Source organism: Myxine glutinosa, chromosome 7, assembly GCF_964187855.1.
Source record: "Myxine glutinosa chromosome 7, kmMyxGlut1.1, whole genome shotgun sequence".
In the NCBI taxonomy this organism is placed as follows: Eukaryota; Metazoa; Chordata; class Myxini; order Myxiniformes; family Myxinidae; genus Myxine; species Myxine glutinosa.
This window is the reverse complement of record NC_136267.1, coordinates 129437303-129460626: the sequence shown is the minus strand read 5'-3', so window position 1 is coordinate 129460626 and position 23324 is coordinate 129437303. Positions and strand designations below refer to the sequence as shown.

At 44.7% G+C, this 23324-nt stretch overlaps 1 protein-coding gene across 4 annotated transcripts; it reads left to right on the top strand.

The window, feature by feature from the left end:
- The first annotated feature begins 273 nt into the window (after positions 1–273).
- Positions 274–19064, top strand: LOC137431649 (E3 ubiquitin-protein ligase DTX3L). Of its 4 annotated transcripts, none has more exons than XM_068123211.2 (6): positions 276–503; positions 4482–4556; positions 6134–6782; positions 6858–7093; positions 13022–13239; positions 17310–19064. In XM_068123211.2, exons 2-6 carry the CDS (start codon positions 4509–4511, stop codon positions 17377–17379), a joined length of 1221 nt encoding a protein of 406 aa, XP_067979312.2. In that variant the 5' UTR covers positions 276–503; positions 4482–4508; the 3' UTR covers positions 17380–19064. The 4 variants fall into 4 exon arrangements, with proteins under 4 accessions (XP_067979311.2, XP_067979312.2, XP_067979313.2 ...); XM_068123212.2 differs by having other exon boundaries at positions 313–503; positions 6728–6782; XM_068123210.2 differs by having other exon boundaries at positions 274–503; positions 6134–7093.
- The last annotated feature ends 4260 nt before the right edge of the window (positions 19065–23324 follow it).

The following is a 23324-nucleotide window of genomic DNA, read 5'->3' as shown; positions in this document are numbered from 1 at the left end:
TTCTAAAAACAACAACAACACGAATTACAGTGATGCTAACAAGGGACTAGTTCTAAAAACAACAACAACACGAATTACAGTGACGCTCACAAGGTTCCAGTTTCAAAAACAACAACACAGTGACGCAAACGAGGGCCTAGCTCTAAAAACAACAACACGAATTATAGTGACGCCACCAAGGGTCTTGTTCTACAAACAACAACACAAATTAGTGATGCTCACAACGCACTAGTGATAAAAAAAACAACAACAACACGAATTACATTGACGCTCACAAGGGTCAAATTCTATTAAAACAACAACTACCATGGCACGATTCGAATGACGTTTCACTGCACTACTGCAGGAAGTTTGGTGTCGAGTCGAGCCGAGCAACTTTCGTTCAGTCGTTTCAAGTTCGGTCTTTGAATCTAACTCGTATTCCAACTCAAATTGAGACGTCACCTGTCCATCGTCACTTTATCAGAACTCGATAAGGAAAGCTGCCCCGCGTTTGTGCACAGGTGAGATTGGTCGTCATTCGTGCAGCGGTACAGTACAGGTTTCAATGTATTTGTCTTCAAGAAAAGGTGCCAGACGTTAATCGATTTGAATTCAAATAAAGGAGGCTGTGTGTCCATACCACTCCTTTCGTTGGTCGCCATTAACATTTCGCTCTTCAAAGCTCGGGTTGTACAAGACCGTGAAAATGGCTCACTTCCGCGTCCAGTGCGTTGAATCACGCAAAGGGACCTAAAGGAATACTTTTAAGGTAGTACAGTTCCTTTGCAGTACAGAGTACATAAACTTTGCAGTACGTCATCGTCATCATCATCATCATCATCATCATCATCATCATCATCATCATCATCATCGTCACCTCTCGGTAATACCATTGATACCCTGCATTATGTGCCCCGAGATTATAATACCAGCTCCCTTTAAAGGACACAATCAGGACATTTGAAGAGATATGTTGTAGACTTTAGAGAATGATCTCCCTGACCCATTAGCGCAAAAAATTTAGAGAATAATAATCCAGATAAATGGTGTTTTAACTATTGCTGATGATCTCCTGGTACTTCTGAAGTTGATTGATCAGTGACAGTATAAGTATTGCTCAAAAAAAAGTTTGTACAGAGGGAATTCGATATTCTTGGAGCAATTTAGCTCGGCAGATAATCCAAGCACACAAGTCAAAAAGCCAAATCTTGTACAAGCCAAAATTGGTCTCAAGTAGGTTACCTTTTGAGGTGTGGCTGAGACCCCTCTCACATTAGGAATTGCTCTACGTTCCTATCACTCAACTAGAAGGAAAAAATTGTTGACCTGGTGTCTCATGCTATGATTGGGGTGTCCCTTCATTATATGGGGGCAGGTTCAAATCGTCAGCAGATGCATCTGAAACCACTTTAACATACTCTTGGTGAAATTCATGTTCAGGTTTTAAGAGGTTTTCATACGATTAGTGGCTGTGACACGACTGGTCCTATCCTTGGAAAAGAGCAAGAATGCCTGGTGGAATACATTTGTCTCAGCAAGTGACAATGTTCTACATGCTCCATCTGGATTAGGGATTGGTGCAGAACCAGATAATTCTGTACTCGAAGGCTGCGAAAAGTTCATCAGTCACTTGCTCAATCCCAAGAAGGAAAAATATCGTGATCCAGTAAAACTTCGTTGGTGTTATTCCAGATGACGTGCAACTCATGCCACTGATAAATTGGCTTTTCCACATTTAGATTTTTCAAATAAAATTGGAAAAACCCAAGGGGCTTTTCATGAGCATACAAGACGAGCTCACTTGCAGAGCAATGTTTGGCAACAGGTATTGATTGATTCCATGTGCGGCATATCCTGAGCCGACGACGCTAGGATGGTCAGTAGAACCAACAGGAAAACTTATTCCATTCCTGCCAAGAGTGCCTGCAGCTCCAGATAATGTAATACAGCTGATTAGATGTGGATGCACCAACAGTCTATGCAGGGAATGATTCTCTTGCAAAGAAAATAACATCACTTGCACAAAATAACATCACTTGCACAAAATAGCATCACTTTCACAAAATAACATCACTTGCACAAATTAACACCACTTGCACAAAATAGCATCACTTGCACAAATTAACATCACTTGTACAAATTAACACCACTTGCACAAAATAACCACTTGCACAAAATAACATCACTTGCACAAAATGATGTCACGCGAAACCCTCGGTTAATACCGTAGGATCGCGGATGACCGAACGGCTTTAACTGAGGATCAATTACGGATTCGACTATAAAAGCACGGGAGGAAGAATGAAGAGGAAGAAGCGGCAAGCACTTACCTGACGCCCCGACGGCAGCCCTCAATCCTGCAGGGAATGAACTCAAAACGGACACGGGATTTGGAATGAAAGAAAATAATGCAAGGGTTTATTTAATAAATAGCGGGACAGGAAAATAACGCGCCAGTAAATAAATGTCCTGATCTGGACGTCCCCACACCAGACTTAACAACAGGACAAAGGAAATGAATTAAATCAAAGAAACAGTCGTGTTGTGCGTTCATGGGTGCGAGCTTATCTGCATGTATGTAGTCTGCAGTCGGCAGGAAATCGTCCAGGCTCCGGTTGGTGTGAAGCAGCCCTCCGTCCGCCTCATTCACACCCTGCTAAGCCCCGAGCGACCCGCTCAGCGACACGCCTCACTCGCCCCTCGTCGGTCGCACACGAGGTCCCGTCCGCTCGCAGCACCACGCCTCGCTCCAAGCACCGAGCACCGCTCCAAGCACCGAGCAAGAACACCAAGAAGACTCGGGGGAAGACGCCAACGACCATCAGGGAAGAACGCAGGGAAGAAGAACCAGCGAAGCCGATGACAACACGAAGCACAAGCACAGAACCCAGAATGAAGAGCTTCTAACGAAGAACCAAGAACTGACTGAAAATGCCCACGAGCGAGACGTTTTGTCACTTGCCCTGTGACGCCAGTTCAGGCGCGTTCCAATCAGTCCCTCCCTTCTTTGTGATCTTTCCCGCCTTTTCACGTCACTGGCGCTTGTCCTCCAACTAGCGACCTATTTATAAATGGTCGTTTGGCGCCTTCCGCCCTGATTGGCCGAAGGTTCGCGCCTTTCGCACTGACAGGCCGAGGCGTCCACGGTCGGTGACCAATCAATGCGCCGCTCTCTTCCACCAACCAATCACACATTCTCTGGGCGTGGTTCCAGCCTGCCTTCCACAATGCTCGTTACTATGCCAGCTGGTGATGTGGCTGGCTGCGGCCCCAAGCGGCGGTGCCCCGATCTGGCTTCCTGCCTGTTCTCTTCCAAAGTCATTGTGGTGGAGGGGAATTAATTAAGGTATGCACTAAGGGACCTATCTAAGTGTCTATATGAGTGCGTTGCCGTAATTGACACTGGGTTGGCAACAGAGGGGACGACAAACGAGGGAATTTTACCCATAATCCCTGTACTAATTAGCATGCCCCGCCCCCTCGCGGCGAGGACACAGATACGCACTTATTCCGACATCCGGGCTACACATATAACTTAATGCAGGTAGATTCCCGATCACGCCAGTCGAGTACCTACCTATGCAGATCTACCTGGCTCTAGATATTCCTCTACCCCCCTGACATAACTATAGCATCACCTGCACAAAATAACATCACATGCACAAAATTGCATCACTTGACCCATTTTTCCGAATTGATTTTTTTTTTTTTACGGTGTAGCCCATAGGGCAAAGCCGGCTGGAGCAGTGTTTGTCCGTCTGTATGTACGTATGTCCCCTCAAACGTATACCAATCAGAGCTGAGGATATGGTCACATGACATAATGATGTGATTATGTCTGATATCATTACGGCGGTGCAACGGCTGACTCTCCACACACCACCACTTTGATTCATATGCCATTAATGCCGAATATATCGTCAAACCTGTCATATATCACAATCGCCATGCTCTACCTTTACGATTTTCATTCAGTGTGAAACAAAAACAAACCCGTTGTTAAAATGAGCATCAAATATCGAAAGCATCGGCGTTACGTCTCTTCCAACAAAACGGTACATGCCCAACCCTTTCTTGTGGGGTATCATCTAGAATCTAGATCTTCCCTCCGTTCTGTAAGTAAAACGTACCTCACGGATGTTGGGATTCCTCCAAATTTCTTTGTTTAATGTTATGAATAGCATTAGCGACTGTTTAAAAAGCTAATCATGTGTGTTTGTGGTTTATAATATTTTACAAGCCCGACTACGCTGCTGTTAGACTTTCAGTTTTATTTTTATTTTTTGTAGATCACATGCTAACTTTAAAGGTGTAATTTTTCTATAGCTTGCTCACGCATCACCACCTATCAACTAAAAATACAAATAATATTGCCGTTGTTCATACCACCAGCTTCTATAAAGTGCACCATTTAAATTGCTGCAATGGAGCCGGTGGTGTGGGTACATGAGGGCTGCAGGTCATAATGCTTTAACATATCTATGTAATCACCAATTTAGGTTTGAAAGACATTTCAGGAAGCTGCCATGGCTCATGGTGGTGGGAACATACCAAAAAATGAGATTCAACCTGAGGTATGTACTGTATTGCATTTTGTTTAATCTTATTACTTGCATCATAGCCTGGTGTTGGCTTAGCGGTTAGGGTGCTGGCTTGGGATCCGAGGATCCTGGGTTTGAATCCCGGTCGATCGCTGAATTAACGCCAGGGGGGGGTGACTCAGCCTGTCATCCTTCTGACGTCAGCAAATTGAGTACCAGTTCACTGGTAATCCGTGTGTCGCAAGAGGCGACTAACAGGGTTGGCGGCAGGAAGGGCATCCGGCCATAAAACATTGCTTCAAAAAGGGACTACGGTGCCTGAAAAAAGACTAACCCCTGCTCTGCAGGGAAAAATGGCCTCTAAAGGTGGTTCTTATTACTTGCATCAACAAAGGTGGATGGAGGTTATGTTTTAACCCCTGTGTGTTTGTCTGTCTGTTTGTGTCTGTTTGTCTGTGAGCAGGATGTATCAAAACGTTATGGACAGATTCGGACGAAATTTGGTGGAGAGTTTGGCTATGTGTCAAGACAAGGAAGAAGTTATTTATATTTTGATGCAAATCCGATCCGGATATGAGAATTTTTTTATGAGTGATTCTTCACCATTGAGAGATGGGGCCAAAAACGAAATATAGCACAATATCTCAAAAGGTTATGGATGGATTAGGGCAAAACTTGGTGGACAGGTTGTGTGTGTGTAACGAGCACTAGTTTATTCAATTTTGTTGGAGATGTGAATCAGGATCTGGATACGAGAATATTATAATTTTTTAAGTGATTCTTCATCATTGAGAGATAGAGCGCAAATGAAGTGTGGCATGATATCTCAAAACGTTGTGGACGATTTATGATAAAACTTGTTGGATGAGTAGGGTAGGTGACAAGAACAAGCCAATGTTGGTTCAGGTCTGGATTCAGATCCAGCCTATTTGTGGGATACAAACGGTAAACTGTTCAGTCTTGCGGAGGTATGTGCACTACCGAGCGCCGTTTTAGCAGACGAAATTTGGCACACGAAATGAAATTTATTTTCGTTCTCGCAGACTAAATGCCTGCAGGCGAAATTTGGTGGACAGGTTTGGTTTGTGACATGGAAGAACTGATTAAATTTTGGTGAGGATTTGGATCTGGATCGGAGAATTTTAAAGTTTTTAAAGTGATTCTTCACCATTGAGTGATAGGGCTAAAATTGATAAATAACATGATATTTCAAAAAGCTATGGACGACTTATGACAAAATTTGGGTGATGAGTTGGTTAGGTGAGAAGAACAAGCTGATTAGATTTTGGTTCGGGTTCCAATCCAGATCGGGCCTATCAGCGGGATACAAAACGCAAAATTTTCAGCTTGGCGGAGGTATGCGCTCTACCGAGTACCGTTCGAGATACCCTGCGCTCACAAAGTGAAAAGCGGGGTAAATAAATAGAGATGTTCTGCGTCTCTTTATTTATTTACCCTTGGGGGCAACTTGTTTTTGCATGAAACAGTTGCAAGCACTGTGTTTCGATTTATTAACTCGTTAATATACAATAATTGTCATTAACAAATTTAATGAAATCATTTTTGATAAAATGTATAATCTAACTCTGTACACTTTTCATTGCCCACAGATTTCAGTCGAGCTTTCTTGGAGTGTCCTTGCAAATCTTTCAATCGACACCATCCAGGATATCACTTCTAAACGACATGTGGCATTCCATGAGTTAAGGAATAGAGTTCAAATTAATGGAACATTTGAAGATGTTGTCGACGTCCTTAATGTGATTTCGAAGAAAAAGAGAGGATTGCCTCTTTATTTTGAAAAATGCACGCAGATCCCAGCCTTATGTCGCAGTCTTGTCTTGTATATGAAGTATGTTGAGGAACGTAAATGGGATTCAATTGAAAAAAAGTTCAATGTGACATTGAGGTTGTCACCTAACAATGGAAGCAATGAAACGTCATTGGCCATTTATCCACGTGATCCTTCTTCTCGTGTGTTCGAAGCTGAGGGTGCATTCACTCACGATTACTTGGCACTATCAGATAAATCGATCAAAAATGTTGAAATAACGTTGGGTATCTCCGACGATGCCTCATTGAAGAGCGTGTATCTAGAGATGGAAAAACGATATCCGAAGGTGATGTTGGTGGAGGATGCCTCTAAAATCACACTAATCGGGTGTGAAAAGGAAGTTAAGGATGCGGAATTATTGTTTACTCAGGAGATGGTGAAAAGAAAAGGTTCAAGTCACAACAGCGGATTACAGCAGAATGAAAGTAAGCGTTTGACAAACACAATGCCTGCTAATGATAAAGACGAAGAATGTGACACCTGTGCCATTTGTTTGCAAGAATACAGCGACAAAACGGAGCTTGACAAATGCAAACATTCATTTTGCAAGATTTGCATCGACAAAGCGTTCAAGGTGAAGAAAGCATGCCCAATATGCAATACTGCCTATGGAATTTTGAGAGGAAATCAACCAGAAGGAACAATGGCCGTTTATCATGACGTGCATCCTTTGCCTGGTTTTGATGGATGTGGGAGCATTGAAATCACTTACAAAATTCCAAGTGGTACTCAAGGGGTAAGAGCAAATTGTTTGCATTTTGTATTGCCTGTAACAATCGTTGGTTTTGTATTTTGTTTATTTGGATGTTACATTTGCTTGATGAAAGGAAAAGGTTCATGTCACAGCAGTGGATTTCAGCAGAACGAAAGTAAATGTTTCAAGAACGATGCATGTTGCAATGAAGTTGTGCATGTTGTGTAAATGTTTTGAATATCTTTTATCAGAGAGTGCGCTCGTGCTCTGTCGTGTTGGCATGGAAAGAAAATGTCGGTCCCATCCGCTGCACACTAAAGTTGGAGTACCTTCTCTAAAAAGTCGCTTAGGGCTACATATGAGGGCCTTTCTGGTCTGTTCAGCTGATTGTCTCGGCATGGATCACTTTTTAGTGTTGTACTTCAAAAAAACTAGATTGGTCAAAACCGAGAAATCTTCTCGTTCATCATAATAGTAATAATAATCATCTTCAGACGGCAGATTTCCGAGCTGCCTTTCTCGATGCCAATGATTCTGGTACCATCTGACAGAGTTTTGCTTGGTGCAGCATCATTTGCTATCATAATTTTAATAACTTGAAAGGATTTCCAGAAAATTATGCAAAACTGCGTTCCTTTGTGGAGGAATAGGAAGGGGATCGGGATGGGTGGGTCTATGACTGTCAATCAGCCGGATGGGGGCGGGGCCACTAGAAACATTTGCCCATGCACTATGCACTGTTACGTTTATGTGGGTGGGGCGGAGGGGGAATGAGGTGTTGGAGGTTACCTTGGAAGATATAGAACTACATCGAGTAGCATGGTCCATGTGCGAGTAGGAAGCCAATCTCGTGTAAGGATGTATGGACCTGCGAGCTTAAGGATTGTGTTTGCATGTGCACAATTATGAGGGTCATGCTTGTGATAGGATAGAGAAGGTTTAAAGTTAAGGAAACGTGTGTTAAAACCTCTTGCACACATCCACCAGACGTGCCGGATGGCATCGAGTTTGCACCAGACAGAAGAACGAAACAGCCATGGAATTAGAGACAGACAGAGCTAAAATCATCCCTCGATGGGGGTGGGACCCAACGCCTGAAGGAGGGGCGGAGAGTTGTCAAGAGAGACTAGGGAGGAGTGAGAGCTCTCGGTTGTGTGTGCAAAAAGGTGCAGGAGGATTTGTGCTATTCATGTGAGGAAACCAACAGATTTTGAGGAGAGCTTGTTTGTTATGAGAGAACTTTGATGATGTTTCTTTAATTTTCTTTTCTCCCCCTCCCTCCCACGAACATCTTAACCTTTGTCTAATGTTTTAAATACAAAAAAATTACTTTATTATTTCCTTCTCTCCTCGTGGACACGTGCTTGTTGTCTCCCCTCCTAAACTCCTCCCTCACCCCTCCCTTTCAATTCTACCCCTCACCCCACCCCTCCTAAACTCCCCCCTTGCCCCGACCCTTCAAATCTCCTCCCCCCCACTCCTCCCATTCAAAACTCCCCCTCCCCTCTCCCCTCCAAAACTCCCCCCTCGCCCCTCCCTTTCAATACTCTCCCCTCACTCCTCCTCTCCTAAACTCTCCCTCACCCCTCCCCTCCTAAACTGCCCCCTTACCCCTCCCCTTCAAATCTCCCCCCACTCCCCCACCCCTTCAAAACTCCCCCTACCCCAACCTTTCAAACCCCTCACCTCTCCCCTCCAAAACTCCCCCCTCACCCCTCCCTTTCAATACTCACTCCTCTCCTCCGCAACTCGCCCCTCCCCTCCTAAACTCCCCCCTTGCCCTTCCCCTCCAAATCTCCCCCCTTGCCCCTCCCCTTCAAATCTTCCCCCCTATCATCTTTCTCCAAATCTCCCCCCTCCTCCTCAAAGCTGCCTCCTCCCCACTTCGTCTCCCTTCTATCTCATACCTCCACCTCCTCCAACCTTCTACTTTGCTCTGCCCCCCCCCCCCACTCCTCCTCAAACAGCCCTCACTGTGCCTCGTACTTACCGGTACACTGAATCTTGTGGTGAGTCAGTTGCTCTGAAACAACTTGCCTTTGCCTCTTGGAAGGTTAATCCAACTGAAGGCAATCTCAGTTCCTTTCACAAAGCTCAGAACAAGTGTGTATCTACCCTCAGGAGAGCCAGGAAGCACTATCTCTCGACTCTCAAGACAACTCTCAAATCTGTCTCCTTCCTCCAAATCCTGGTGGCGTCTGGTTAAATCCGTTTCTGGTGTTTGTTCCCCCTCCATCCCCTCCCTTACCTCTAATGGCTACACAGTTGACACCGCACGTGACAAAGCCGAATGCCTCAACTCTGTTTGCCTCAAAATCTTGTGTCCCAAACCCATCTCTCTCTGTTCCCACCTTACCCAGTCGAACCCAGCTGCTCCTGGACGCTGTGTCCTTCTCTCCTGACAAGGTGGAGAAGTTTCTGTCAAACCTCTACTCTGATTCTGCAACTGCACCAGACGGCATCAGCCCACGGGTCCTAACATTCTGCTCTGCCGCTCTTTCACACCCTCTCTCAATTCTTTTCACCCTCTCTTTCGCTCAAGGTCATCTGCCATCTGCTTGTAAATCGGCCAACATTACCACTTTACACAAGAAAGGTGCAAAAACAGATCCTTGCAATTCCAGACCAATCAGCCTGCTCCCAGTAATCAGCATGGTCATGGAATCGCTTCTGACATCAAATCCTTCTTCTTCTCCAATGGCTTGATCTCAGATCATCAATTTGGATTCAGACCAGGTCATTCTACTCTGGACAAGCTGCTTCTGCTGTCTCAACAATGGATGGAGGTCCTCAATGCCAAACAGGAAATCAGAGCTGTTTCCCTTGACATATCCCGTGCCTTTGATACTGTCTGGCAACCCGCTCTGCTCACCAAACTATCCTCGTATGGTATACATGGAAACCTCCACGCATGGCTTGCAGACTTCCTCTCTGGTCGTAGTCAACGTGTGGCCCTGAATGGAATTCTCTCATCTCCCCCTTCGTGTTCTGGGCCCTGAGCTTTTTCTGGTCTTCATTAATGATCTCTCCGACGCTCTGGAAAATCTTCTCTATCTCTTTGATGACTCCACTCTCTGCCGCTCCATATCCCAATCCTCAGATCGGCAGGCAGCAGCCTCTTCACTCTCTGTAGACCTGGACAATATCACAAACTGGTCAAACAAGTGGAACATGTCTTTCAATCCTGACAAATCTCACACTCTCACTTTGTCTCTCCGAAAAGACCCTCTGGACAACCCTCCCATTTACTTTCTGAACAATCCTCTTGAAGAAGTTCTGTCACTCAAGCTTTTGTGTCTCACTATCTGCCATGATCTTTCCTGGGAAAACCACATTTCCAGGCTGGCCTCCAAAGGCAGTCGCCGTCTGGGCATCCTCTGTCATGCGAAGTCCTTTCTGGGCACGTCTGAGCTCCTCACCACAAACAATAATAATAATAATAATAATAATAATAATAAAGGAGTCTTGTATAGCCCCATCAAGCAGAGTTAACGACCCTCATGGCGCTTTACATTATCATGCGGATGCACACACCGCACACACATACACAAACATACACACACACAGACACACCTTCACTCTTGCCCTATTCCTCTCCCTCCCCATTCAAAACCCACAGATGTGTACTCCCCCTCCTCCTCCCCTCTCTCCCCCGCACATGTACACAGACATACTCTCGATCTCTGTCACACCTCAAACCAAAGGGAAAACAGGACTTAGACTTTGAAAGACTTGTGAAACAGATAGGTTTTGAGGGAGGTTTTAAAGGCAGGAAGAGAGTCAACATGTCGAGCAGAGGAAGGCAAGTCATTCCAAAGCAGAGGTGCAGCAAAGGAAAAGGATTTCTCGCCAAACGACTTGGTGCTGGTGCACGGCGGCTCCAAGGTCATAGAGTCGTCGCTTGAACGAAGCCGTCGCCGAGGTTCATAGAGAGAGCAAATCGGAGAGATAATGAGGTCCCGTTCCACGCAATGATTTGATTTTGTGAATTTGGGACAAAGCTTTCATCCGCAGCTCAATGGTAAACTGCTCTGCCCTCTGGGCTGGTGCTCTTGCCTCACACCTAGCTCGTCTTCACGCTGTTGAAACCAAGGCATTCAGAATCATTGGAATCTCCCACGATGAAACTGATTCTGAGGGCCTTTCACTTACTCACCGCAGGCAGGTCGGTGATCTTTCTGTCTTCTACCGACTCCTCTCCGCCCTTGCTCCCCCTGCTCTGTCTGTGCTCTGTCCCGCAAATATTCCTGCAGGACACACAAGATCTGCCATAACCCCCTTCTGGTGAAACTGCCAAAATCAAGACTCTCTGCTCACCTTCACTCCTTCATTCCTCTTTTCTTCCGCGTCTGCAACAAACTCCCACACTCTCTTCAATTCCTCTCCTCCCTCCAGGTCTTGAAAACAGCTGTTCACCCCCATCTGTTATCTTCACCCATCCAAAACCTTGATCTTTTCTGCCCCCATTAAAACACCCAAATCCGCCTCTTTCAATCACCAACGTCTTTCCTGAAATTCCTAGAAGTGTTCGTTTGCTTTATACCGTGTACCCCTCCCTCCTCCCCAGCCCTCCCCCTTCCACAGATCTACCGACGTCTCTGTTCTCCGCTGTTGTTGTGCTTGTGTGCTTCCCTCTCTCCCCCTCTTGTCTCCCGCTCCCTTCATTGCATGTTTTATGTGTCTGTGCATGTTTTCACGTTCAATGTGTTAGCTCTTACACGAGCTATGTTAGCTCTTACACATGTATTCCCTCCCCCTCCCCCCCCAAAAACTGAGAAGGATTGGTGAGAATTGGGGAGAATTGAGCGGGAACAGTTCTAAAAGGATTGCAAGAGGTCTGTGAGAAGGGGGAGGAGCCGGCAGGAGTGGGAACAGTACACAGAGGAGCTCTCAAAGGAGTGAGGAGAATCGCCAGTGAAAGGGATGAAATGAACAGTGTGCTGGGGAGGTCGTGTTTTGGTGAGGAGAACTGAAGGAGGTCAGAGGAGATTGATCTTGATGGGGAGCAGCAGGAGGAGGAGGAGGAGGTCATCCTTCCTCCCTGCTTTGGCCCTGGAGCTATTCTGATCTTCCCTCTCTTGCCGGTTGATCGTCCTGCTCGTCACCTTGCCTTTTTGTCCTGCTGTCTCCTCATCACCCAGCCCCTCGTCTGGCCTATCTTATCGCCTGCCCCGTGCCATCTTCCCACTCCCCCGCTCCCACACCAGAGACAAGTCGCCCAGTTTTGTCCCTCTTCCCCATCTATGACGATGACTGGAGTGAGGCACCTCAGGTTTTATCGGATTTATTTTACCTCCTTGTTTACCTCATTGTATGAAGTTATTATTGATTTCATTTTCTCTGGTTGTGTTTCGGGAATAAACCCGTTTGGTTATAAAAGTTGTAAGGTCCTTGTGATTCTCCTCAGCCGTGCGTGCGAGCTTTTACCGCCATAAATTGGAACGTCTCAGAGTTAAAGCCTGTTCCGGTCCATCCGTTCATGGGTTGGTGTTAACCAGCCTGTGGACACGACAATACTAGTAATATCGACACGCCACCATCCGCATTGTGCGCACATGCACATACACATGACTCCCTCCCCCCTCCACCTCAATCTCCCTTGGCCACCCTCCCTTAGGAAGTGGGTGTGTCTGGTCATTGTAATAACGGGATTTAATTAACCACGCCATGTGTCAGATGCAGTCATCGTTGTCGGACCATGGTATTACTGGGAAAACCCAGGGAAGTAAATTAATTCCTGAATAAATTATGGCCTTGGAGCCATTGACAGCCATATAATTGGTTTTTAAGGTTGGAGGCAAGCCTGGAATGCAAGACATCAAAGGATGATAATAGCAGAGAGGAAGTCAACAAACAGAGAAACCTGATCAAGGAGAGGAGACACTGCTGAATTTGCTTTGCTGTAATTGCATCTTATTGTCGGGTGATTGAGATTTGTTTTATATAAATTGCTTTTTCTTGGTGTGCTAGAGTGAACATCCTCATCCTGGTCATCATTTTGTTGGCACAGTTCGGACAGCCTACCTGCCTGACACCAAAGAAGGGAATCGTGTGTTGAATTTGTTGAGAAAAGCCTTTGATCAGCGTCTCATTTTCACAGTTGGTATGTCTCGTACTACCGGTGCAGACAATAGCGTGACATGGAATGACATCCATCATAAAACCAGCAAATATGGTGGCTCTCTTTCGTAAGTGCTTTCTGTGTAACAACATGACTTTTTCCACTCCATAAAATTGCAAATTAATGAAACAGTGGCATTAATAATGAATGAGCAATCACATTACGTGTGCAATAATAGCTGAATTTTTGATCTCCTCTTCCACCCCCCACTCCGCCCCTCTCATAATTGCTACCTCTCCATATTCAGATCACCCCCCCCCCCCCTCCCCCCACACTTTCTTGCCACTTCCTCGACTGCTGTGCCTGCTCTTTGTCTCTCATTACCTTCCATTACCCCCTTTCTCGTGAACACCAGAAGGAACAGCAATGATGGAATGGCTTTTCATTTTTCGAAAATAGACTTGATTGTTTGAAAAAAAATGAACAATGAACAAACGTAGCTTGTTTCTTTGTTTATCCTCCTCGCACCATCAGACGCATAAGGCTGCTGATGCAGTTTCATTGGCAAGGGTTAAAATCCCGGAAGGTTCGCCACTCCGATGCAGGATATTTGATTGATAGCGCAGGAATTTGTAATTTGTTCAGGTTGTCGATGATGCTTCACCTTCGCTTCATAAAAGACACGTGGGATCTTTAACATCTACCACCTAATACACCGCAAATTTGCGGGGTTTTTTTCTATTTGAGGCCGTGTCCGCGAATTCACACTTTTCGGGGCGCAAAAAAAACATTCACGAGCCGCTGGCTTGACACATTTTTAAAACCCATATTTCACCATCCATGCACTATGCAGCTGGACATACGCAAAAAAACATCATCTTCGAGTCGCGGGCATTACCTGCTTTTACATTTACTACTGTGTGCTTTGCATTTTCATGACTTTCGTGGGATATCCGGTCATTCACACTGTGCATACCTTCACATGATATCCCATCATTCACACTATGCATACCTTCACATGATATCCCATCATTCACACTGTCCATACCTTCACGTGATATCCCATCATTCACACCATGCATACCTTCACGTGATATCCCATCATTCACATTGTGCATACCTTCACGTGATATCCCGTCATTCACACCGTGCATACCTTCACGTGATAGCCCATCATTCACACTGTGCATACCTTCATGTGATATCCCGTCATTCACACTGTGCATACCTTCACGTGATATCCCATCATTCACACTGTGCATACCTTCACGTGATATCCCATCATTCACACCGTGCATACCTTCACGTGATATCACATCATTCACACTGTGCATACCTTCACGTGATATCCCATCATTCACACTGTGCATACCTTCACGTGATATCCCATCATTCACACTGTGCATACCTTCACATGATATCCCATCATTCACACCATGCATACCTTCACGTGATATCCCATCATTCACACCGTGCATACCTTCACGTGATATCCCATCATTCACACTGTTCATACCTTCACGTGATATACCATCATTCACACCTTGCATACTGTTACGTGGTCCTCCCGGTGACTACCTGGTCTCGGTGACCCCCGGACCGTGAGAGGAACTCTGCCAGAAAGATCTATTATTTATGCTCTTTCGTAACGCATAAATCTGAATTCCAATCAATAAGAAACCCCACACCAAGGATCCGGAATAATCAATGATATATTCCCCGAGCAATCAACAACCATCCACAATCAGCAATCAATAGTACAAAGATGTAAACTCATCTATAATAACTCTAAGATGGCCATCTTATACATTCCTCACGTGAGCCCCACTCCCGACTCCCTCCATGGTCAATGTCTCTCTCAATGTCTCCGTACTCCGGTAGTTCGATCTCCGCACGTGGGCGGTTGAACGGACCCTTCCTGACGTGCTTTCACCGGGCACGTCCCGTACCGGGAACAACGGCTGCAGCGCGCACCTCCTGGCCAAGCAAAGCGGGTACAGCAAAGCAGGCAAAGCAACACGCGGCTTGCCCAGCGCGCGTGGCCCAAGGTGCGACCCGTACGCGGCCTTGTAGACGGGGAGGCGAACTGTGCCAGCTGCTTGGTTCCGTGCACGAACCCACGGCGACTTGACGTGTCAAAGGGTAGTTACACGTCCCGGTAACTCCTCTCGCCAGACGGGCTTTTAACGCCGATTCTGTTACGTTGCTCAATCGATACCGCTCGCGTCCGAGCTGGCGAGGAAGAAGAAGAATCGTCGCTTCTCCAGGACCTCGTGTCTTTCTTCTTCCGTTTCCGGTCTCCTTTTTCCCAGAAGGGCTCCTGACCCTTTAATCACAACAACCTTTAATCGAGTCCACATTGATAAGCAAAGACCTGAATAGTAATTCACATACATTCACATAAATATGTAACAATACCTTCACGTGATATCCCATCATTCATACTGTGAACAGCTTCACGTGATATCCCATCATTCACACCGTGCATACCTTCACGTGATATCCCATCATTCATACTGTGAACAGCTTCACGTGATATCCCATCATTCACACCTTGCATACCTTCACGTGATATCCCATCATTCACACTGTGCATACCTTCACGTGATATCCCGCCATTCACACCGTGCATACCTTCACTTGATATCCCGCCATTCACACTGTGAACAGCTTCACATGATATCCCACCATTCACATTGTGCAAACCTTCACTTGATATCCCGCCATTCACACTGTGAACAGCTTCACATGATATCCCACCATTCACATTGTGCAAACCTTCACATGATATCCCGCCATTCACACCGTGCATACCTTCACGTGATATCCCATCATTCACACTGTGGACAGCATCACGTGATATTCCACCAGCTGCATAACACGTCATCCCCACGAGTTACTGTACAGAATGAAAACACTCCACAGTATATGTTAGTGCAATTAGTTGTCTCCCTTTTCCCCCATTGAAACAATGGCACCATATGCATTCGTGGATTTTCATACACATTCGCGGATTATCGCCGACATTCGTGGGTTTTGCCTCGCCATTTCCGGGACCTTCATCGACATTCGCGAATTATCGTCAAGATTTACAGGATTTTGCCCTTTTTAAAATTTCCAACGGTATCTACAACAGTGCGCGCCTGTTGTTGCCAGGCCGGCACACTATCTCGGGAAATACGGGTCTGTGAGGGTCGCCATTGGTATCGTTCGTTCGCGCACGGTGAAAAATAGTTGTTCCAAAGATATGAGTAGTTTTGTGTGCCGTGCCGCCATGAATCCAATCGGCTGGATATTGTCATTTATTGAAACGAAGACGTTCTTTGTCGGGTTCGTGTGAAGCAACCAGAAGGCCTAAAGAGCTACGGGTGGTCTCGTTAGTTAGGCCTGGATCCCATCTCGTTTGGCATGAAATTGTAAGTGTCTATGATAATCTGGTGGACTGGGAGAAGAGATCGTGGGAGACCATCGGCCTGTTAGACCACTTGCGCACGCGCAGTGTTGACGCGATCGAAGCATTGGAATGTTTGACGGTACGGCGAGGTGATCTCGAGAACGAAGTGGCAGTCTATAATATGCTTGAAGAACTTAATGATTTTCAGAATAAATACATTTTAAAATAACTTAAGCTTGTGTTCATTATTTACAAAAAGGCCGACCTGTCCCATTGGCTGTCTTTAATTTCTCTCTGGACGGCGCCACGGCAGATGAGGAGGACCGCAAGGCATGAGGACACAAAAAACACCTTTATATGTGCAATCCATGCTTTTCAAAAAGAAGAAAAAAAACCCCATCGCAGCATCAATTCTGGAACTTTGGTCTGACCAGAGACGAGCAATATTTTTTTTTTGGCCTTATCCATTTTAGGCAGGCTGTAACAGCTAAAATTGTAATTTTCAGGCTTAAACATTTTCAGGCTGTAGCACATCAAAATGTGAAAAGTCAAGGGGTGTGAATGCTTTCTGAAGGCACTGTATCTGGGTTTTTGTTTGTTTCTCTACTTTTTAAGCTATAGGCAGACCTCTTTGTAACCTATAGTTACGAAAAGCATCAAGACCTAAATCTATAATTACAGGCCTTGAGTTTTATTTCATTTCGAGAGGTAATTAGTTATTTGGTGTTTCTTTAACCTTTCTTGTATGGCAATCAGATGCTATTCACTGCGGTAATGTTGTGAAAAATGAATTTGTGTTTCAGCTTTGGTTACCCAGATCCTGATTATATGAATCGTGTGCAAGAGGAATTGAAAGCAAAAGGAATCTACTGACATCCTGATGACATTTCTTCAGAAGAACCGCATTTAGCAGGTGTACATTGCAGGTCTTCAGTGACACCTACCATAGTTTATTATTCACTTGCAAAATACTATATTTAACAAGGGCACCAAAAGGAGCATAAAATTGATTACCACGTGAGAATATATCATTTTGTTGGTTATTTCCTTTTGTACAGGGTTATTCCTATCATTTGGTCGATGCACTTATTTGACTGCACACATTATGCATTGCTTAATACTTGTAAATGAGATGAGTCTTTGAGGGAATGGGGATGGGGTGAATTGTCGATAGACAGAAGATTTTTTTTCAAGTGATATAAACTGGTATAAATTTTGAATAATTTTGGATTGGTAACATCTTTGTTACATTTCCTAATGACTATGCCTGCTTCTTTTTTTCTTTTTCTTTTATAAACAGACATGATGAGGTTGCTTTTCTTTATCTTGTTTTAACAGGAAGCTAAAAAGCTTGTATATAGGATAAATACTTTGAGAGATAAAAAAAAATTAAAAATAAATACTTTTGCATGAATTGCAAGCACTCGAGTGGTTGATTTAAAAATCGATGCAGTAAATAAGATTTGAACCCAGAATCCCAGATTTGGGAGTCATGAATTCAGATGGGAACATGAAGCATGTTTTCTTAAGTAGCAACAACACTTTGTCCGAATAGTCCCAAATGGGACAGACGCTCATCTCCTGATGGAAGGCGGTCATAGTTGGGCTGCATTAGGTGATAAAAAGGGGCTCTGTGGTCTTAAAAGCTCTGAAGGTTCGAAAGGGTGTTTGGTTTCGAAAGGGTCTTTGGGTTTGAAAAGGTCTGAGGGGTCTAAAGGGTCTTAATGGTCTTGACTGCTTGAGTGTTGAATTTTCCAGTATGCAATGTAAAAAATGTGGTAAATTTTCCAGGCAAACTGAATAAAACGTCTGTATTGTTTATGAGGAAACCATAGGAGGCAATTATAGGAACAAACAATACGGATTGATGAACAATGACATGTTCCAGTGAGGCCGCAATCGTGGCCAACGGCACTCAGTCTTTAAGAGTCTGAGGGTTCTTGATAGTCTTAAGGGTTTAAAATGGTCTAGTCTAGACGATCGTAGTAGGGTTCTAAAGAGTATTGATGGTCTTGAGGTCATACAGGGTCGAAAGAGTCGTTGGGTTCTAAAGGGTCTTTGAGGATGGAAGGAAGGAAAGACTGTGACTTGGTTCTTCTTGACTTCATAGACGAGCTAAAAAAAAAGTCAATTGTAACAATCAAGTTTGACAACTGTTTCTTTTCCCAGGGATGGTGTTTTGTGGAATTTTGTCAGAATGATTTTTTTTTTCTTTGCTAAAAATAAGTGATTTATATTGTATATGAAAAATCATCTTCTTACTGGGGGTGGGGGAGAAGTAGGATGTCAAAGATTCTTTCCAAACTTTTGTTGCTGACTTTGAAACACTTCTTGCAAGGATAACTAATTGCATCAGCAGTATGACGAGGGATATGTTGGCCAACATGTGGATGAAAATGGATTCTCACTTGAATGTGTGCTTTGTGGCACTCAAGATGCACATGTTGAGGAACTGAAGAACACCATAAACTTTCTGAATCCTGTGACAAAATGTGAAAAAACACATAATTGTATCTCTTTTGGTTTGGTTGTAATTAAAGTTTAAAACTGGAATAAGATTTTGTGGACAGCTTGTGCTTCATCCCTAAGCATAAAATTATAATCATATAATCCATGGTAAGTTTAGCCAATCAAATTATTTGGATAAATCAATAAGTTGTTCAACTTATTTTACCCTTCATTTATTTAAGCATCAGGTGCATACAACAACTCAAGACATTGCTCATTGAACTTCCCATTTTATTTCTATCCAGCACAAGAACAAAAGGCTTCCTTTTTTTCTATTGTGGTATTTTTACCACGGTCTATTACTCGTTCCTTGGATATAATCCATTGCACACTATTTGTCGCATCATTCATCATTATCCCTGGTGTTGGGCTAGCGGCTAGGGTGCCGGCTTAGGATCCAAGGATCCTGGGTTCGAATCCCGGTCGATCACTGAATTAACGCCAGGGGGGTTGACTCAGCCTGTCATTCCTTCCGAGGTCGGCTAATTGAGTACCAGTTCACTGGTAATTCCCTGTTTGTCGTTAAAGGCGGCAAAAAAGGGTTGGCGTCAGGAAGGGCATCCGGCCGTAAAACATTGCTTCAAATAGGGGACCGAAAAACAACAACAACCACGGTTCCCGAAAAAGGCCAACCCCCGCTTTGCGGGGAAAAATGGCCTCTAAAGGTGTTTTTTTATTATTTATTCATCATCATAATCATCATCATCCATTGTTTTGCACCTTCTTCAAAGGGCTGACGAGCTAGTGTTCCCGATTCTCCTATCTCCTTCAGCTTTCCACATAATTTTAGATTCTCATCCAATCTTTTGATACTAGACATATTTGAAGTACCTATTTTGTAGCAGTCATTTTACAACGGTAGTTTTTTTTTGTTTTTTTGTTTTTTTTGGGACAAGATCGAGGCTTGTGTAAGAGCTAATATTAATCTCATAAAAACAAACCGACACAAAAAACATATGATCAAGGGAGCTGGAGACAAGATGGGGAGAGAGAGGGAAGCACACAAGTACAACAGTAGAGAACAGGGACATTGGGAGATCTGTGGGAGGGAGAGGGCTTGGGGGGTGGAGGCATGGGAAGGTCGGGGAGGGGGGTTATGGAAGGGGAGGGGGAGGGAGAGGGATAAAACACATGGACGCTGCTCGGACTTCTAGGAAAGAAGTTGGTATTTCAAAAAAGTGGATCTGGGGTGAATTAATGGGGGTAGAAAAGATCAAGGTTTTGGATGGGGGAAGATAAGAGATGGTGGTGAACAGCTGTTTTAAAGAACTAGAGGGAGGAGTGGGATTTGTAGTGACTGTCTGTCTATAAACTTCCGTTTATGATCGATGAACTGCTTAATTTCAATTTAATGTTATATTTTGAACACAAATTGGAAAACGAACCTGTAGTTTATCAGTACTTAGGATCTGAATGCAACCTGATCAAGCATGCGCAGACAGGAGAGAGAATTTTTTTTTCACTCTGTCTGCAGTCAAAGCCGAAAATCATTCCAAAAACAGGAAACTTACCGTTTTTAAGGATGTCACAAACACACAAACAACAGGCATACAGAGACGACTATCGGGGACGCCTCTCCATGGTGGTTGTATCCCCCCCAATGCAAGTCGGGTGCCAAATCTTCCCCATTCCTCCATGCTTCCCAGATTCATCAGAGTGCTGATCGGTCTCCCTGAATTGGCCCTTTCCCTCTTGTCTCTTCTCTCGAACTCCGTTGTGGCCGTGACTTCGTGAAGGCAGGGGTACACCATCCTAGATGTGGGGGATATCTGGGTTACTCCTGCGAGATTGATTGTTCGAGAGAACTGTCCGTGGCCATACAACAACAACAACAACAAGCATGCAGACCTAATGTAATGGGTCAAATGAGGGGGTGGAAAAGACACCACATCAATGGCAATAAACTTCCAAATTTCAAATTTCTTGTTTGTACGACCTTTAAAATCTTTATTTTATTTCAATTGAATGATATATAGTGGGGCAACTTAGCATAACAATTGTGCATTTTGTGAGGAAAGCACCAAATTTGGCACACTAGTAGACTATAATATTATGAGAAGATCTGGATATTGGGCCATCTCAGATTCAGAGATTTGATTTTTGCAAGATTTCGATTCGATTGGGATCGAAGAGAACACCTTCTTCGTCTTCTGTACAGTGAAGTTGCCAGCCCTGAATTCTCTGGCTACATCTGGGTGCTTCATTGGGAGTGCAACCATGTCCCTCAGGTGAACAGGGACCCACCTGGCATAGTGTGTGTGGTCTAAGGCATGGAGTTCCGTCAGGGCATCAAGGTACATCGTGAATGAAGCCTGCCGCAGAGAACGTACGTAGACCAGTACCAACATCTCTAGTTCCAGCACAGTTGCCCAGTACTGAAAGTTGGGAATGTCTTCTCCTCTGGTGACACCAGTCTTCGAACTCAGGCAGGTCTTCTGCATCATCAGCATATGTCAGTGGCGTTCATACGCACGGTGTTGCAGGATGTGCAGTGCCGCTGCAGTGATTTGATGAGCTCTTCTTGTGCGGGTGACGTGGGCAGCTCGCAGGAAGGAGTCGGCCGTCCCTGGCGTTACAATCTCAGCTAGCAAATCTGCAAATCTTGCAAAAATCTAATCTCTGAATCTGAGATGGCCCAATATCCAGATCTTTTCATAATATGATAGTCTACTAGTGTGCCAAATTTAGTACTTTCCTCACAAGATGCACAATTGTTATGCTATATTTAGGTTAGCTCCCGGACTAATACTTCAACACTGAAGAACACAAATCACATTTGTTGCACTTTCAAAATCAACCCTTCCATTTTGCAATACATGCAATCCAAATATGGCAATTTACGTCTTCTCGACCAATCAAATTTGCCACTCGCAGACCCGCCCATGTCCTCGTTTCTCAAGACTGCTTGGGGTAAGGTGTTCTACGACCTCTATACTCTCCAGTTTAAGTCACTAGGGCATGCCCGTACTATATATATACGTATCTAAAATTATATCCCCCCCCTCTATTTACATGAAATGGTTTGGTCCAAAGTGAACGGCTTGCGAGTACGGTGACAATCCCCCCCCTCTATTTACATGAAATGGTTTGGTCCAAAGCGAACGGCTTGCGGAGTTTGGTAAAGAAATCGCCATAGCTCGGTAACTACTTGTCCGATTAATATGAAACCTTGAAAAGGCGCATCCTCGGGTCCCCAGCAATATACCTGGCAAGTTTAAAGTATATCGGACCCGTGGTTGTCGAGAAACAGCGGTCACAGACACACAGACAAACACACAGACAAACACACACACACACAGAGATTACTGGAATTATAGATAGACTAGGACGTGCCCGTACGTGGGTGCCCGTTCCTTGCCAAAAAAAAAAAAAAAAATGTCTTCGCCGGGCCCATGGGCGTGCCCGTAAGTGCGTGATGTGACCGTACAATGAATGTATCGTCCCGACGCCGCAGCTCGGATGGCGCTGCAGTTAATCGGGCCTGTATCGGCAGAGTTATTATAAACGTGTACTACAATCGATCGTACCTTACAGCGTCTGCTCGCCACGTTCAGCATCAGTACGTCGTCACTATGACTATCCGTAAGTCCGGAAGTGACGTCCTCATTTGACTGTCCGGAAGGTCGCATATCGCAGTTACGATGAATCGCAAATTAGTTTTAATTAGTTTTAAAACATAGTTTAACGCCAACATAGTTTGCCAACGTGAAATAAATGAATACGCTCTCAAATGTGCCGTCCGAGGCAGAGTCTGTTCGGCACGTTCGGCACACGTGATAGCTCGCTGCTCTCTGATTGGTTGAATCGTTTTTTGGACATAGCTCGGTAACTACTTCTCCGATTAATATGAAACCTTGAAAAGGCACATCCTCAGGTCCCCAGCAATATACCTGGCAAGTTTAAAGTATATCGGACCCGTGGTTGTCGAGAAACAGCGGTCACAGACACACAGACATACACACAGACATACAGAGATTACTGGAATTATAGATAGACTAGGACGTGCCCGTACGTGGGTGCCCGTACGTGCGTGCAAAAAAACATGCGTGCAAACAACAACAACAAAAAAAAACTTTGAAACCACGTGGCAGTAACGACCACAGAACCCCCCCCTCTATTTACATGAAATGGTTTGGTCCATTCGCAACGACCACAGAACCCCCCCCCCCCCCCCTCTATTTAAATGAAATGGTTTGGTCCAAAGCGAACGGCTTGCGGAGTTTGGTAAAGAAATCGCCATAGCTCGGTAACTACTTGTCCGATTAATATGAAACCTTGAAAAGGCACATCCTCGGGTCCCCAGCAATATA